Here is a 17,906-nt window from a genome sequence, read left to right as displayed (position 1 = left end):
GTCTGTGAACTACAAATCTGTAACGGAAGTAGTAAGCCTGATCACATCCGGTGTAGAGGTTTGGCATGTTTTTGTTTCTTCACAGTTTCAATTTCAGTCTGAACCTTTTACCGCTTTTACCTCATTAACCTCCAGCCGGCATGTCTCGGGGGTCAAGCGCCGGCTTTGACCGCCACATAACCATCTTCTCTCCGGAGGGAAGACTCTACCAAGTCGGTACGTGTTGAAACAAACCAGCCAAACCCAACCTGCCCTGTCATCACTGCGAGCTAACGAGCTAACACGAGCTAGCCCATTCATAAACAAGTGTCGTTCAGGAAGCGGTTTGTGTCCGTGCACTGTAGTGATGTGACATTTGAATTCATGTGTGATTGACTGTAATTAATTATATATTAAGTGTTAGGTAACTTAGCAGCCTGGTTTAGTTGTGTTTGCTTCAGCTACCCACGTTAGCTGTGGAGTGCTAGCTTTACCACAAATAAAACGTGTATCTGACATTAGACACATGTTTTTATTTCAAGGATTCAAGGAGTTTTATTTGTCATTGCAACACATGTAAACATGGGATGAAACGAAATTGGTTTCCCCTGGTCCTGGAGCAGCCCAATATCCAAAAATAAAATAAATATATATATATCTATAATCTCTATATTCTATCATATATATATATAGAACATAAAATATAAAAAGTAAAGGCAAATTTCAATTTAAGAAAAAGTATATACAATAAATAGAAAAACAACAACAGTATAACAGTATATATAGGTTGTGCAAACAGCTGCATTGTGCATTTTGTATTATTTCATTCACATCCTCACGTGTTTTTATGTTATAACTGAGCACTCCACGGCTAACCTTCAATTAAAAGTGACAGTTTATTAATTACATTTTCATCCTGCTTTCATCAAACTGTGGCCACACATGTTAACCTGAAACCTGCTCATCTAAAGCAGCACTTCACCCATGTGTTCACAAAGCTACACACACGTGTAACACACAGACAGAGAGTCATGTGAGGTCAGTGTCGTGTGTGCAAAATAATAGTTTTGGTTTTTGAAAATTAGATTGCACCACAGTGGTGACAAGTGGAAGTTTTAAAGTGCGCACACGCTTGATGCATGTTTGTTTTTCCTTCTGTCTGTCTTCAGAGTATGCCTTCAAAGCCATCAACCAGGGAGGACTGACCTCCGTGGCGGTCAGAGGGAAGGACTGTGTTGTGGTCGTCACACAAAAGAAAGTCCCTGTCAGTATACACCAAACACATTATAAACACGCAGGAGTTTGTGTTTCTGTGTCTTCACAGAGCCTGTCATTATGGTTTGTCGCATTACTTGAGGAGTATGCGTGTGGTGAACGTTTCTCTTTTGTCTTTTGTCTTTTTTTGCATTTTTTTTTTCTCAGGACAAGCTGTTGGACGCCTTGACAGTCACACATCTGTTCAGGATTACAGACAACATTGGCTGTGTTATGACCGGCATGACTGGTAAGCAGTGTCTTGTCCAATAGATGACGAGCGGCCAAACTTAACAGTCGAGTGTTAAAAAGTTTCTGTCAACAAATCAGTAATCCGGCAATAAAATTGTCTGTTACAACGAAGCTGGTAAAAAGATCCAAGAGTCTTTAGTCAAGTGCCAACAGCAGAATATTACATAACCCCAGTCAGTGAAAACAGCTACCCAGTTTTGAAAAGTAATAAGACATGATCTGTAAAGAGTTGAAAATGCATTGCAGCGAGCATAATAGAAAGCCTTACCTTTTTCAGTAATCCAAAGCTGACCAGAGTAGCCCAGAGTCTGCCTGTCCTAGCCGTAACTTAAAGTGATTTATTTGGGTCAGGGACTGGGCTGAATCATCAAACTCTAGCACTGCTCTCATCTCATGGATCCATTCATATAAATAAGTTTATCTTGTTCTTTGCTTGTGTTTTGTTCATTCTTATATTTATATATTCTTCTCTTTAATGCACTTGTGGGAAATGTTTTTTTTTTTTCCGACTCTTCTTCCCTCCAGCCGACAGCAAGTCTCAGGTTCAGAGGGCGCGATATGAAGCAGCTAACTGGATGTATAAGTACGGCTATGAGATCCCCGTGGACATGTTGTGCAAACGCATGGCTGACATCTCCCAAGTCTACACGCAGAACGCTGAGATGAGGCCACTGGGCTGCTGTGAGTCGTGTGTGCATGTGTGTTTACCAGAAACACGTCCTGAAGCTGAACCCACAGCATCAGTGTGCGATGTATTCAGAGCTACAGTGAAACCTGTTTCTGTGTCATTGGTATAAAAGGGTTCAGTGTTCAGAATAAAATCTCTGCAGCTCCAGGTTATATATCATATCTCAACTGATGCAGGTCAAGCCCTGTTGTTAAAACACACATTCAAAATGGACTTTCCAAAGTGTTGTGTAGAGCATAAATCAGATGTTTGAATGTCCCGTCTTCATTCCCGTGTGCCTTCTTGTATCCAGGTATGATAGTGATCGGACTGGACGAGGAGTTGGGTCCACAGCTGTATAAGTGTGATCCAGCTGGCTACTACTGCGGCTTTAAGGCCACTGCAGCCGGAGTCAAACAATCTGAGGCAACCAGCTTCTTAGAGAAGAAAGTCAAGAAGAAACAGGATTGGACCTATGAGGAGACCATAGAGGTATGGGACACACAGACACAAATGCTTATTATAGAGCCCTGATTTATTCAGATACCAAACAACTCATTAGAACAACCCTACTGATTAAGATTGCGGGGGGTTTCTTAGGTAGGGAAAGTCAGGGAGTTGTCTGGATGTCAGAAAATATCAGGGAGTGTCACCGTCCTAGAATGTAAGTGCACCACTTGGTTGTTTGAGGGGGAAACCAAACTGTTGCAGTCATTAAAGGATGAATATATAATATATTTAGTGGTATTAATATAATTAAAACTGCTCTGTTGTTTCTAAATATTGTTCATGTTTTCCAGATTTTAATAAGAGGTCAAAGCAAACAAGTAGAACATGACACTCAGATCTACATTTTGCAGTGGCCCCTTCCTTATGCGCACTTTTAATATTTGCTGGTCGACAAAGAAAGCAGGTGGACATATGTACAGACATATGTGCTGTTGCTATATTTATTATTTTCCACAGTTGGTCTTTCTTGGAAACATTAAACATTTAATTTGGCACACACAAACACACTATGCTGCTCACTGGTCCCCTTATAAAATACATTATCTCCATCTTCCGAAGATTATTTGACTTATTTGTGAACTTCCTGCTGTTTCAGAGGCATCTATTTTTCAGTTGCAATGTTTAATCTGCTTTCCTCTCCTCCCCTTCCTGTCATGCTTCCCAAAACAGACGGCTATCTCATGTCTGTCAACCGTTCTGGCCATCGACTTCAAGCCCTCGGAGCTGGAGGTGGGAGTTGTCACTACACAGGAATCAAGATTCAAGTGAGTATTTTCCTGAAAGAAGAGAAGAAGGGAAAATATCTTGATAGACAAACGTTAAGAGATTCAATTCTGGCCACAAGTACAAGGACTTTTTTTCTCACTTCCCAGCTGGTGCTGTAAATGTTTTTGCACAAGCATTACTGAACAAAGGGAAATAGATTTAGCCAAAGTTCCTGGAGATATTTTACAAAAAAAAAAGCAGATCTGAACAGATACCGCCGCTTCTGCTTTTAAACCCTTGCAGAGCTATTTTTAAGGATTGATCAAACCAGACAAGTTTTGTAATGGAAATTCCCTGAAACTAAAACCAGAAATAAGATCAAAAAGCAAGAGCTACAAAAATCCGGCACAACAAAAATTACGACTGTTAACTCGTGTGTTTGTGTTCCAGGATTCTGTCAGAGGCTGAGATCGATGCTCGCCTGGTGGCTTTGTCTGAGAGAGAGTGAGGAAAGTTGGCCGGCCATTTTGCTGCCGTTGCGATTACCCTGAAAAGGATGAGGAACGGCAACACCAAAAAGAAAAAAAAAAACCCACCACCACTTCCTCCTCTTCCTCCTGCACACAAAGGTCCAGGTGTGGGAGGTAAAGAAGGATCATCTCATTCAGAAGAGTGAGCTCAAGACAAACAAAAAGCTGAACAACAAAGAACAATACGCTCCTTTTTACCAGGTGGTTAGAATATGTTACCCATCTGCACCGGCACTCACCCTCCCTCCCTCCATTCATCCATCCATCTTCTCTGGTGACCTGACTGGACACAATTTTATCCACACACATCGACGAGACACCATCACCGCAGGCAGCTGCCAAGTGGCGTCGAGCCTGGAAAGATGCTGGACATCGAAATCTGTCAACCACATAACATGGGTGTGATGCGCTCCTCGGTCGCTGATGGTGTCAGACAGCCGTCGGCCGCAGTGAATGACTTCATTTGATAAGTGTGACATGGGCAGATTGGAGGACAGGAGTGTGGTAACACTACAGCTACAGCACAATACCTCTTTATACCTCTTACTCTGTACGGACTCTATGGTGGTCCTGCAGCTTCTTGAGTCACTGTATTTCAACAGTGCTGCCTATCTTTACTCAGGGCTGCCACAACACATCTCTCTCATTTTATTCATTTGTTTAGTTCCAGGATAATGTTTATGCTCTGATGTACTTTTGTGATAACCCAGGGAACAGCGGTGGGAATTCTCCCATTGCGACAGTCGTCGTCACACCCCTTCCCTGCCAAAAATCTGCTCATCTCTACGTCAATGGGAAGTCTCTAATTATTTCTTCCTCTCCCTCGTGTTTTCATCCTCCTCCCCTCTTGCTGCCGTCGCTGTACATTACCGCACTTCTATTAAACAAGTTTTTATCGAACACTCAGGTTTTGTGTTTTCTTTTCTTGGTGTATATAACCTTGATGTGCTCAAGGCTTCATCTGTAAAGTCCGCAAGTGCTGAATCATGTGGAGAAACATAAGATACAATAAACTTTAACGATCCCACAGCAGGGAAATTCGCTTATCACAGCAGCTCTTGTACACAAGGTTGATAAGAAATTACTCATAAATAAGAAATGTATAGAAATAAAGCTGTTTAAGGCCCCCACAGCCTCATGCAGGGGGTGATGTCCACCTCTCTCCCACTCTAGGACGGAGCAGGCCCTCTTGATCAGTTTGTTGAGTTAGACTAATACAGATGCCACCACAGTGTCAGAGATTTTAACAGTCCAGAATTTAGACACATTTAGGTCTAAATTAAATATATCAGTATTTAGTTGTACAATCCATCGTGTTTACAGCTTTATGACTTCAGTTTGGAGAGTGCATAAGTGTATTTAATTTTCATGTTTATTTTACTTGAATTCGCGTAAACCTCCCTTCCTCCTTGCTGCCCCGTACTTGACTAAAGCATCCTGTTATTCTGCGGAGATTCCCTTCTTTGGAGGAACAAGAAGCAGGAATGTCGCGAACAGCTGAGTGTTCTGTTGCTGGGAATTTCCTGTCCCCCCCTTTCCCTCCTGGCTCCACCCTCCCCCCAAAACTTCCTGATTTAGACAACACAGCCTCATTCCAACCCTGTCGCCTCTTATCTCTTTTCTTACGCGCATGCTTGGAGGAATTCAAACAGCGCTGCCAGTTCCCCATTCAGTGGAAACGACTTGTCAGAGTTATCAGCACTTCCCTGTCCGTGTCTGCATGACATGCATTATATGAAAATAAAAGGCGCCGCTCTAAACTGGAACTCAGCTGTCATGGTTTGACGGAGGAGCAGACACACTGACGGCAGTAGAAAGTCACGTGGTTGAGGTAATTTCCTGTATAATTGTAGCCTTGTCAGGTGCTGTCGATTATACGCTCTGTTCTGTATAATCTTTATAATCTATAATAATCTTTATAGTGATATTACAAAGATTATGATGTCTAATGTACAATATTCTTGTCCAAACTTAGTGCCTCATTTTCCGTCCAAGACCAACTGTAATTTTCCAAATCACATGCCACCCCCACCCCCTTATTCCCAGCGTCCACACAAAAACATTCACACAGGTTTTTAAACTGTTAAATATGAGTGTTTTTAATTTAACTGGAGTGTGCCGGACTGTTTGCTGTCTTGACATATACAACCTGCTCAACTGTACACATTCACAGCTTCCATAAAAAATACATCTTTGTATACACAGCATTTACAATATCATACAACAGAGCTGTTGCAGGTACGTCTGTGTGGATGGATGGATGTCATTTTTCGACAAATGAATCGCAGTGTCCACAAAATACAAGCAATCCTTTTCTTTTCTTTTTTTTTATACAGCAATCCCATCACAACGTGTCACATCTCAGCGTGCGTTTCTTTTGCTCTCCTGCAGCCCAGGGCAGACTCATTGGTTTAAGGCCACCGGTCTCCGTTTGATTCTCCGTCGCAGCTGCCTATCCTTCTGTTTGGTCTGTGGTCACGTCCGAGCCGCATCGCCCCCCCACATACTAATCGGGCTCACGTGACGTTATTGGTGGAAGAAGTAGACACGCTGAGCCATTTCTCTTGTCCTTTACAGTCATCGCCGCAGCCTCTGTAACTTCCTCTCTCGCTCCCTCTTTTCCTGCTAATGCCCATTCCACTGAATGTCATCGTAACCCACCTGGAAACACACGGAGGACACAAACGTGGTTAGAAACCTGCCAGAAAGAGGCGTTTAATGATACAGATCTGCATTTCAAAGACAAAAAAACCACACACCTCCTCATCAGACTCCTCGTCCTCCTCCTCCTCGCTGTCGTCTGACTCGCTGTCAGGCAGCTCCCTCAGGTCAGGTTTGGTCAGCGAGTACAGCTCTTTCCGGATGTCGTCATCGTCGCGACCGTAGGTGAGGTGGTAAGGAGTGTGGCCTCCAGACGTCAGGAGGTTCGGGTCTGCGCCTTTCTTCAGAAGCAGCTTGACCAGCGCGAGATTCTGCTGGTCCACGGCGAGGTGCAGCGCGCTGCGACCGTTGCGCTGTTCCTACAGGACAAGGAGGGAACAGACTTTATGAGCACCAGGTGTAAAAGACAAAGTAAGATCACTATCACAATGTGTGTTACCATAACTCATAATAGTGCATGCGTGTTGTTTACCTTTGCATTTATGTCCGCTCCTAGATCCACCATGTTCTCAACCAGTGAGAGGAAACCCTGAACTGAGGCCAGGTGGAGACAGTTCTGACCTGCAAAAATACATCAGAGGACGAAATTAACACCTGGCACCAGACCAGTTTTATACCTGTAGTTTTTTTTGTAATCCAAACATCCAAAAGGTGGATCTGTCAGCGATTTGTTCTATCTTTAAAATGTGCCCCCCCCCTCCCAAAAAAAAATCTGCAATCCAGCCAACAATGCCACACTTGTTTACACAAAATTCTAAAACTGAAGCCTTCCACATTTTAATTTGGAGCTTTGGCATCCATCGTGCCATGTAATAGACGGGTTTTTGTCAGGATGGGATGGTATGAACAGCTATGGCATTCCCCTTGCTTTGCTTAAATGTTTCCTTACCCCTAACCACAGTGTTCAGGGATAATGGGGCAGCAGAAAATTACTCTTCTCTTGCCCACCACTCCTTTTTTTAAATACTAGTTAAGACCAACAGCAGACTGGTCAGTGTCTCGCCTGTTTCCATGCACCAAGGGTGGGCCACCACAGAGTGGAAATCACCACCAACGCTACATGAACACTGAAATTTAGCCCGACGCTGCTAAACTCAAACTTTTTTTCCCCCTGTTCCGTAAAACGTTAACAAGTTTAGTTTGAACGTCTGAAGCATTCATCAGAAATGTTAGAAAACCAGTTCAGTAGAGAACAAAACTTATCGTCCCGCAGTCTCACCGTGATAGTTGCAGGTAGCCATCACCGCGTGTAGATGCTCCGGCTGACAGTTCTGCGTGATCACGCTGAAGCACAGCAGGTTACCGTGGCGACAGGCGATATGAAGAGCCGTGTCGCCGCTGTCGTCCACCAGCGTTGGGTCGCAGCCGGACGCCAGGAGATGTTGACACACGTCGGCTTGGTTTGTTATTACTGCTAGGTGGAGAGGAGTCTGGGATGGGGAGGAAGATGGAGGAGAGTTATTGAAGTCTGTATATGATGAGGGGGAGAACTGGGTGGACATCAATATATTCTTTTTAAAAACTGGCTCTCACATACCTGTCTCTGGTCATTTTGTGTGTTGAGGAAGTCCGCATTCCTGGACAGGTCGATCATTGTTCTGATGTAGTCCTTGGCCTCGTGGATGATGGCCAGGTGGAGCAGCCTACAGAGACAGAGAGGTGAGGAAGAAAACCTGTTAGATTACACAGGAGAATATTTTCCACAAGGAAACCAGTGACACATAGTCAGCTGAGTTTTATCACATACACATGGGATAGTTTCTTTTTTTTAATCTCTGTTACTGTGGTTTGCTGCATTAGGTGCAGGCTACACTTTGATTTCCACTCCTCTTCATATGCAGCTCATCTCATATTAAATTATGTAATATTTTCTCATCTGTACAACTCATTTTGATGGTAACACATCAAAAACAGTTACATCAATTTTACACTTGATGTAAGCACACGAGTGCACACGGAGCATGTGTGTCCTGGTTGGTTAACATACATGTAACGGGACAAAGTTATAACCAATTAAGTCACGCACATAACGCATTTATGCACGTGCTATGAGAACAGAGCTGTGTTTGCACTATATTTCCCAGCGGATTAATCCATAACAAAAAAATGTAAATCTGAAAGCTACTAATTTTTTCCTGCTGTTGTTTTATAATAGCAACAAAATGAAAACAAAAGCAGTCCGCAGACAGTTGTTGCAGGATGTATTTTCGTTTCCATCCCCCGCAAATTTGCGTTTTTTTTTTTTTTTTTGCTTTAAAGGAACTTTTTTTTTTTTTCCTTCACGGGAGCGCGCTTCGGTCGGATTCCTTGGCGGCGCGCCCGGGACTTTCCCAGTCTGACCCGCGGCCATAGTAGATTCCCTCCTGATAATAGCCTTTTGTTTACGTCCAACACCGCTGTGTCTGACCGCAGCTACAGCCCGTTATCAAAAGCAGACACCCTCGCGTGTATTTTTAAACGCTGCGTTAGACTTTTACACGAGCTGCGATGTTTAAAACTGAAGCTCCGGCGCGGATTAATCCAGGCCCGGGCCTTGTGAAGTATAATGACAAGCTGAGAGGAAGACATTCCCACAGGAGAGGGATCAGATTACACCCCAGACCCGAGCTAGGCCTGCTCAGGCGATACTACCAAGCTCGAAGCCCCTTAAATAACCCCCCCGTGTTTACCCCTGTAACGTTACCCCGGGTTAACTTACGTGTCTCCGTCCTCCGTGATCTGTGTTTTCCATTCGTGCAGCTCTCCGGTTACCGCGGGATGTTGTTTGTGCTGCGGCGGCTCACATTCCAGCTGGAGCCGACGGATCTCGGCCGCCACAGCCTGGTACTCCTCCTCTTTCAGCGAGTCTAGACCGCTGTCCAGCCGCTCTTCTGTCGACTGAGCCGGCTTCCCTTCTTTCGGTTCTCGGCTGTAATCCATTTGGTTTAATATACTGGTCCGGTGGAGGGCCATGGTTGCTGTGTTGTTCGAGACTAGGTGCGCTTGGTTGTCGTCTGACGGGGAGTTGTGCAGCAGTCTGTAAATGCCCTCTGTGTGGCTGCAGCGGGGCGGAGCTAACAACTAGGTGGGGGATTTCCAGAAAACTGTCACTTAGAATAACACAGCATACAGATTGCTGCCTCCAAGAGGGGATTTCTATTGAGACACATAAATATACTCCTCAGTTTGTCACTGAAAGAGCAAAGTACTTCTGCAGGCTGCATTTCTGCAGCTTTTGATCACAACAAATGTGCATTTTCTCTCTAAATCTGCCTTAAAACCATTCATGCAAACTGTGCCGTAGTTAATTAAGCTCATGCATTTTCTAAGTACAAGGACAAAAAATGAGCTCTGATACCAAGACTCTGCAAGACAAGGGAAACAAAGTCCAGGAAATCAAAATACGTAGAAGCACAAGCTGTTATATTTTCCATTTTTCTCTCCGGTTGCACAACTGCTGCTGTTGTGACATTAAAGAGTTTCTGTTTTGACATGAGTGAGGGTTGAATGCATGGAAAGTCCTGAAACTGCACTTTAGTTCATTAGCACGTCCCTGCTGAATCACTTGAATCAAAAAGGAAATGTTGTTCAGCAAGCCCCCTCTGTGATTCAAAGAGTGGGTGAGAAAGACCTGCAGGTGGGGTATGGAGGAAGAGGGGGGGTAGGGCTGCAATGTGCACAAGAAGTTTCCTCCAGAACTCCACAAGTGTGATCGCGATGTGATTTCAGTTTGTTTGTCATGCCGGGGAAATAATCTGATGAACAGACTAACTTGGGGGGGGCCGCAGTGGAGTTTCCCTGACATCCTCAGATCTTGACCCCTTGCTTTTTATGTTTGTGTCTGCTCTGAGAAATGACAATCCAGTGCACACACAGAATGATTTTGTGTATAATAAAAAAAACAGTATCAGAAGTGCAGAGGGTGCAGGCTAACGTAGTGAATGATGATTTCCACTTACTAAGAAGAGGATTAAACTCCCACTTATTCCATTGCAGTGCCTCTAATAACCCGGTGTCAAATCACTCATTTAATTCCTCTGCAGATAACATGGAAGCACTCCAAGTTCTCTAGAAGGCTGCAAGGCTTCACAAGGCTGTGACCTATCCCTTTAAAAGCAAACATCAAGTTGAACGTGATGTTCTGGAGGCCTGAGGGAAACTCCGGGCATGTTTTTACCTCCCATTGTTCCGTCTGTTTGACCAGTTAGACTGGGAACCTCAGGCTTCGCTCTCAGCACTTTTTCACTGTCGAGTTAGCAGCTGAGTGACAAATATATTGTGTGCACACACGCAAATGTGCAGCGTTTCAGCCAGCAAACAGCTTCTGTGCAGAATATTTAACATGTGACACAAGGATCAATCAAAAATAATTGACTTTTGACATTTTTTTTATTCTGCTTCTGTGTATAAGTTTCTGACGCAAGAATGGAATTATTGTAGGAAGCACACGAGCCACATTTACAGCTCATTCAAAATACATTTTATGTATCTAGCCTGCCGATCACAATCAGCTTTGAATGCACTGTGAAAACAAGACCCCTGTTTGAACCAGAATAAATGAATGGAGGAAAGGAATGCACACAGCAGGCTGAAGGACTTGGAGACTAAGAGGAAACAAAGCAGTTACACACATTTGCACAAAGTATTTTAGACAGAGGGAACTTTTCCAGTTAGTCAGAACCAGTCTCACATTTTCAAACTGGTTTTTAGAAAACTGCTTTTTAGGTTCATTTTTCTGGATTGTGCCGACAAACAACATTTGATCAAACCAATATTAAATTGTCAAGTGCTTAAGTGGATTAACAGTGTTGGACATGTGCAGGAAGAACTCTGCACCTTCTTCTGTTGAAGTGTAGATATGTGTAAACAATGTCAATATGATTGGAGTCAACAGAACTGAATCATTTTGTCCCGGAAACCAGTCAGATGAAACCAGCGCAACTCAGAACCATTACAGTAACAGAACAGAGACACATTTCTAATACACTGAACAAATTTACTAGGAAGTAACTAGACTTGCCTCAAAAATGGATTTTCTTTGTGTGTAGCCAGTATTTTTCTGGACTTTTCTACATGTCACCAGTCATACACACTGGACCAGATTACTCATTAATGGTTGAAATGTGGTCTAACAGGAAAATGTGGGGAATGGAAACTCACATGTCGTTATCAAGTCACTGTGATAAGCTCTGTCTTTATGATAGTGCTGTCATTCAGGGATTCAAGCTCAATGTCAATTAGTTTGATACACTGCCAAGTTTTAAATGATTAATGGGAAAGTACACAACTCCTGTCAGGCTTCATCATACGTCTGATATTCCAGATATTTGTTCTGAATGTTTCACTGTCAGTGGCAAAGAAATATAAAATGTTTGTCAGACATGTTTAACACCATATATCCCAAGGACTTTAAACAGATAGTGAAACAGACTAAACTTCTGGACTTTGGACTTTGGAGCCAGGAGTGCAATTGTACCACATGTTGCCCATAAAGTTTGTTTTTGTTTTCAGACACTTTCTTCTTTTTATACAGAAAGAAATTGATGGATAGAGTTTGCACACAAATATGCACTTTATCTATCAAGAATATATCAGATTTTCACGGTAATTTCATGAGAAAAGAATATTTGATTCCAACTTTATGGGCAACAGTGTATGTTGGATGTGGATAAGCAGGCTTTCAAACTGTATCAGTCTGAGCAGACTTTCTTGCAAGCAAAAATTTTTTGTCAAGCTCTAGGAACCAAACATAAATATCATTAAAAATGGAAATGTAGGCTTTATCTGCTAGGAAATTGTAAATAATGTTGTGAAATATTTTATTTGCATTCTCTCCTATATTGCTGTGTGTATGTGATGTATGTCTTTGTCATCTCAAACTGCCGTATTGTCACTGTATGTTTTCTCGATGGGATGTTATAAGAAAATGGCAATAAACATATCAGTTTGCTACATTGCCAGCATTTACAGCTACAGTATATATTCTTTTAACTGACTGTAATTATTATTATAGTTTGTACATTTAAGAATGGATCATACTGATTTAATTGTACATGGGGTACAGTGTAGTTTTTGTGATTTGTGTCATGTATGAATAATTAAACATATACATTAGCGTTTACTGGAACAAAGTGAAGGAAGTGAGTTGAATGAATGTCAGATATTTTTCTTGGCATCCTCAGTGTTTCTCCTTGACAATAAAAATAATGAAAACACACTCATCACACATGAAAAGAGGAGCGTAAGCGGCAAAATAACACTGGCTAATGGCTTCCTGGCATCCAGTTTTGCACGGGTGATGTTATTTAGCGTTGCTTTTTTTAAACCAGAGCCAACTTAGCACGACTATTATCCCAGTTTATCCGGCTCACTACACTGTGCAGCATGTGTGAGTATGTGTGAGGCTGAAATAGTTTCACTATTAATCAAATCAAATCAATTTTATTTGTATAGCCCAAAGTCACAAAGTACATTTGCCTCAGAGGGCTTTACAATCTGTACAGGGAGTGACACCCTCTGTCCTTAGACCCTCGGTTCGAGTGAGGAAAAACTTGCCCACAAAAACCCTTTAACAGGGAAAAAATGTGGAAGAAACCTCAGGAAGAGCCACAGAGGAGGGATCCCTCTCCCAGGACGAACAGACGTGCAATGGATGTCACGTGTACAGAACAAATCAACACAAACATATTGTACAATGACTGATAAAATGACAATGAATTATAATGAATGATAAAAATGATTACAGTAATAGATATGGTAGTAATAATGACAGTAATAATATATGTAGTGGGCGTCATGCAGGATCACAGCAGCAGCCACGATCCACGAGAACCTGCTGGACGACAAGCACAGAAACTCCGGGGAAGTTTGGTTAGTAACATGCATTAATGAGACATGTCCACAGATGTTTTTTACTAGGTGTATATGAAATATTGGACTCAAATAAAACACTAAACACTTTTAAAATGAAAGTCTTTGCTTTAATGTTGTTAATGTTAATCTCCTTTAGTTAAACAGTGACAGATAATAACTGAATGTGCAGTGTCATGTACACGTGTGCTTGTGTCAGCGGGAATCCCTGAGAATTCTCAGCATGAACAGGCATGTACAACACGTAATGACTCATTATGAATCACTTAATTAGCCCCCCACCACACACCCAGTAAAATACATTAAGGTAAAAGGTTAAAATAAAGAATGACTCATCAATTGTGAATGTGTGACTGTGTTTAGACTAAACACCACCCGTGAACTCCGACACAGTGTCGGGGTTTTTACTGTTTTAACCTGTGTCTTTACCTGCTTCCTTTATTTCTCAGTTTCTTCTTCCTAGTCCAGACTGCAGACTCATTCCTTATCTGGCAGACTTTCCGCTGTGTTTACGGGGAGGTTATACAGTCATGTGGTGTAGATAAATGTTTATTTCTCCCTTAATGACTATTTTAAACAGAAGGGGTTTAAATGTGTCTTTATGAGCTGCAGATAGAAATAATAATACAAGGGTGCAGAGCTGTGGTCAAAATGAATTTTAGTCAGAGAAGAGCTAAAAACTAAATATCTTTCAGATCACATGAATAGATTTAAGACATATTTAAAGATTATTTGTTATAATAATAATAATGTAAAATAAGCCCATTTACTCAAATACTGTATATTTCATCTATAATAATTTATATTTTATTTATAATTAACAAAACTTAAGATGGAAATATTATACTTTACTTACATTGCTTTGCTTAAGATTGAGGTTTTACATGCCAACCACGTGATCAGTTTATAATATATAACATACAGCTTAAACTAGACAACACATATAAAGTAGTTAAATCAATTTCACTTACAATATGCAAACACTATTCATCTTTGCTGATTAATCATAACAAGTAAATATTATTATACATAACACTTTAACACTAAGAGGGCCATGAGTACTTTTGATACTTCTGCTTTAACTCAATTGTGGCTTTGAATGCAGGACTAAAAGAGTATCATAACACTGTAGTATTGTTGAATATGCAAAAGAACTTCCACCAATATGATATACACAGAAGAGGTTTGTTTAACCTTTACATATGGTGTTTGTTCCACACATTATGACATTTGACATGGGCTTAGTTGACATTACTCTGCAGTCATGTTGTTACTCATTTGTTGATGTTGCTGGATTTTGCTGAGTCTGCTTTAATGGGGGGTTATGCACTCCAGACTTGTCTTTCCTTCATCTTCTTCCCCTTTTGTCAAAACTGGATTGTTTTTCAACACATTGAAAAGGGGTTGCTAAACAGATTGCGCAAATTGTGATGATCCTGCAGAGATTCACAGCTCCAGTTTCCTGTTATATGGCACTATGGTGGGTAACACAAAACCGGAGTCAACTGTTTCTTTCCCGAAGATCAAATATAAATGAGGATCCAGATGTGCTAACGGGGGGGAAATTTGATCTGATCTGAGTCTTTCACAGATACCAAACCAGGCTGCCCGGAGTCAGTGTAACTCAGCCAGGGAGAATGACAAACCTCCAGCACCATGGTGGGTCTTATTTTCTCTGCAGACAAGCTCTCTGTCAGCAGGGGGAGTCAGAGGACTACTGTCACTCAGTGGAGATGTTCAAACACAGACCATCAGTGTTATTTATTAGTAATAATGTAATCCTCTATTGGTCTTTGTAGAAAAATGCAATCCCACTGTGGTAAGTATGGACAGTCGTTCATGTGTATTTGGTGTGATTATATAACTTATAATACTAAGGTATAGAAATAATAAGTGCAAACACATAACACATAGTAGCCAGGTAATATTAATATTTTCTCCCTTAGCTTTTTTCCTCAATGTGCCCTGTAGTCTTTTTGCTTCTGTATTGTCTGTTATGTCCCCCAGAGAGCTTTCATCAGTATCTTTAGGTCCTCATCAAATGGAGGTTGCTCGGTTATCATGGAGATGACATGTGAACTAAGCACCTCATCCATAACACGTTTAGGACTTGTCATCCATGTTCAAAGGCCTAAGTCCATCTGCTGATGGTGGTCCTCGAAATCTGAATCACTAGATGGCGCCAGATGACAACTTTATCACCTCCTGTCTGCCACACAGCAGAGTTCATACACTGAATACCTTATGTCTGAAACCATGGACTCCCAGCATCTTGCAACTCTCGTGTTTGTTTCCTCATTTGCTCATCACTTGACTTGGAGTTTCATACATTGTTTAAGTTCATTATAGTGTTACATACAGTGCTGTATGTAGATGTGTGCCTGTAGACAGATAGGACAAAGAAGACTGGACTCATGAGGTGCCATAAGCCCTTTTTGTGTGACTCTAAACAGACCAGTGGCTGAGTGATTGTATGAGGAGTGTGGATTTGAGAGGGGAAATGATTTTTAAAAGGGAAATATTACTGAAATCAATTTCTGTCAAAAAGGATTTGTCGCCCTGTCTTCTCTGTTAGTGTATCATCTTTATTTACCTTATTTATTAATGGTCATTGATTGTCATAATAAACTGTGCTGCAACCAACAGAGTTCAGATTCGTCACAGCCTGACTATGTGTGTGCAGAAGAGAGATTTAAACCAACGTTTTAATGAGTCGTGGTGGAAAAGACAAATACTGTAATTATAAAGACTTTCCCGTGGCTACACTGAAAGCTATATGTTTCTAATGTTACAATAAACCATTAACTCAAGTCCTGAAACTAAACTACTAAACTGCTAATTAGCTGAGAACCAGTGAAATGTCTCAATTTCCTATAAGAGATTTGGACAGACAGACAGACAGACAGACAGACAGACAGACAGGCAGACAGACACCTGAGCTGTATAATACTGCAGTACTTAAAGGCTTGTGATTGAGAAGCACAGATCAATAGAGTCATTTTCAACAGTCTGGAGGATTATCCACCTCACTGCCCACTGATGCGATGCAAAACTAAAGACACACACACACACACACACACACACACACACACACACACACACACACACACACACACACACACACACACACACGTCATGTCCTCCAGCCAACAGTGTCCTCAGACTGTCCGTGGATCCATATTTCTACAGGACATGGACTGAATGGACATTCAACTCTATTTTTATATTTCTGCTCTGTCCTGTCGTTCCTTTTTTCTTGAATATGGGGTTTCATCATTTTAACCTTGTGGTAAAACTTTGTGTCCATCCCAGTTTTAATTAACTGAATTAATTAAATATTCTTATATTCTTAAATAGTGTGTAATGTTTTGTCTCTCCTTATATTAGAGATGGAGGAGGAAGAGTGTCATATAACAGATGATATCATCATAATATGGAAGAGAAACTAAATGAAAATTTTGACTTTTCAGGTCAAGTTATGAGTCAAGATGCTGAGAAACTAATTCAATTCATCATGATTTTGTCTTATGATGTCGCATGAGTATTATTTTAGTCACTCCTAACATGTTCTGTGTTCTTTCTTTAGGTTTCCATACAGTAAATTATAGTGTGAAATGGCTGGAAGGAAACCAAACGAGGCTACAGAGGCAGAGGCCTCAGACACTCGCATGTGGACTGTTTGAGTCAGTCAGGTCAATACAGGCTGAACCTGGGTCAAGGTTTCCTCTCAGTGGGAGATATTAGCAGCTGACAATTACTGAAAAACAACCAAACTAAAGATCCATGAAGCTTGGTGCTTAATTAGTTTTCAGTGCAGGACTCTCCTCCACCACCACCACCACCCGTCTCATTTCTATTCTCATTTCTATTCCCCAGGCGGCAGTCATCAAGCCAGAAGTCCGACCCTCAAGCTCGTTCTCACGCTCATTCGCCTTGATTGATTTCCAGGGAGCGACGCCGGCTGGCCTGAGCACACTGGCCGAGCTTTAGAACGCCTGGCCCGCACAGAGGGGCCGGCCTAGCCCGGGGGGAGAGGATGGATGGATGGATGGATGGATGAATCTCCCTCCGATCTCTTATCAGCCAGAGCAGCTTCTAGTGGGAGGACGGGTGTGAATAGTCCTTACACACACACACACACACACACACACACACACACACACACACTGTTATGGTGGGGAGATAACGCCAGGCATACACGTACGAGCACGAACGCACACACACACGCAGAGGGAAAGCCATGCCCGAGGTATTCCCACCAACAACAACAAAGACAGAGATAATCAGACACTTCAGCTGGACAGAGACGGTCCATTAGTGCTCTTAAAAAAGATCGGATCTGTATCTGAGTCCCCACGGCCCTATTTCTAATCACACCGACTCTAACACACAAATCTGATCAGAATACACACACACACACACACACACACACACACACACACACACACACACACACACACATATCCATCAGCTTCTGGAAATAAGAGCAAAAGATCATT

The 17,906-nt window shown here is 42.0% G+C and overlaps 2 protein-coding genes across 2 annotated transcripts; one reads left to right on the top strand and one right to left on the bottom strand.

Annotated features, from left to right (window-relative positions):
- The first annotated feature begins 29 nt into the window (after positions 1-29).
- psma6a (proteasome 20S subunit alpha 6a) lies at positions 30-3,953 on the top strand. The gene is made up of 7 exons (XM_010742985.3): positions 30-216; positions 1,149-1,243; positions 1,402-1,483; positions 2,011-2,166; positions 2,466-2,644; positions 3,332-3,426; positions 3,818-3,953. The coding sequence occupies exons 1-7, from the start codon at positions 141-143 to the stop codon at positions 3,873-3,875; spliced, it is 741 nt and encodes a 246-aa protein (XP_010741287.2). The 5' UTR covers positions 30-140; the 3' UTR covers positions 3,876-3,953.
- A 2,016-nt stretch (positions 3,954-5,969) lies between these two features.
- On the bottom strand, positions 5,970-9,587 carry nfkbiab (nuclear factor of kappa light polypeptide gene enhancer in B-cells inhibitor, alpha b). The gene is made up of 6 exons (XM_019273660.2): positions 9,257-9,587; positions 8,096-8,201; positions 7,778-7,988; positions 7,031-7,119; positions 6,657-6,917; positions 5,970-6,558 (listed from the first exon to the last, which is right to left on the bottom strand). The coding sequence occupies exons 1-6, from the start codon at positions 9,508-9,510 to the stop codon at positions 6,523-6,525; spliced, it is 957 nt and encodes a 318-aa protein (XP_019129205.1). The 5' UTR covers positions 9,511-9,587; the 3' UTR covers positions 5,970-6,522.
- Positions 9,588-17,906: the final 8,319 nt, after the last annotated feature.

This window comes from Larimichthys crocea, chromosome XXIV (assembly GCF_000972845.2).
Source record: "Larimichthys crocea isolate SSNF chromosome XXIV, L_crocea_2.0, whole genome shotgun sequence".
NCBI lineage: Eukaryota > Metazoa > Chordata > Actinopteri > Sciaenidae > Larimichthys > Larimichthys crocea.
This window is presented reverse-complemented; position numbering and strand designations above follow the sequence as displayed.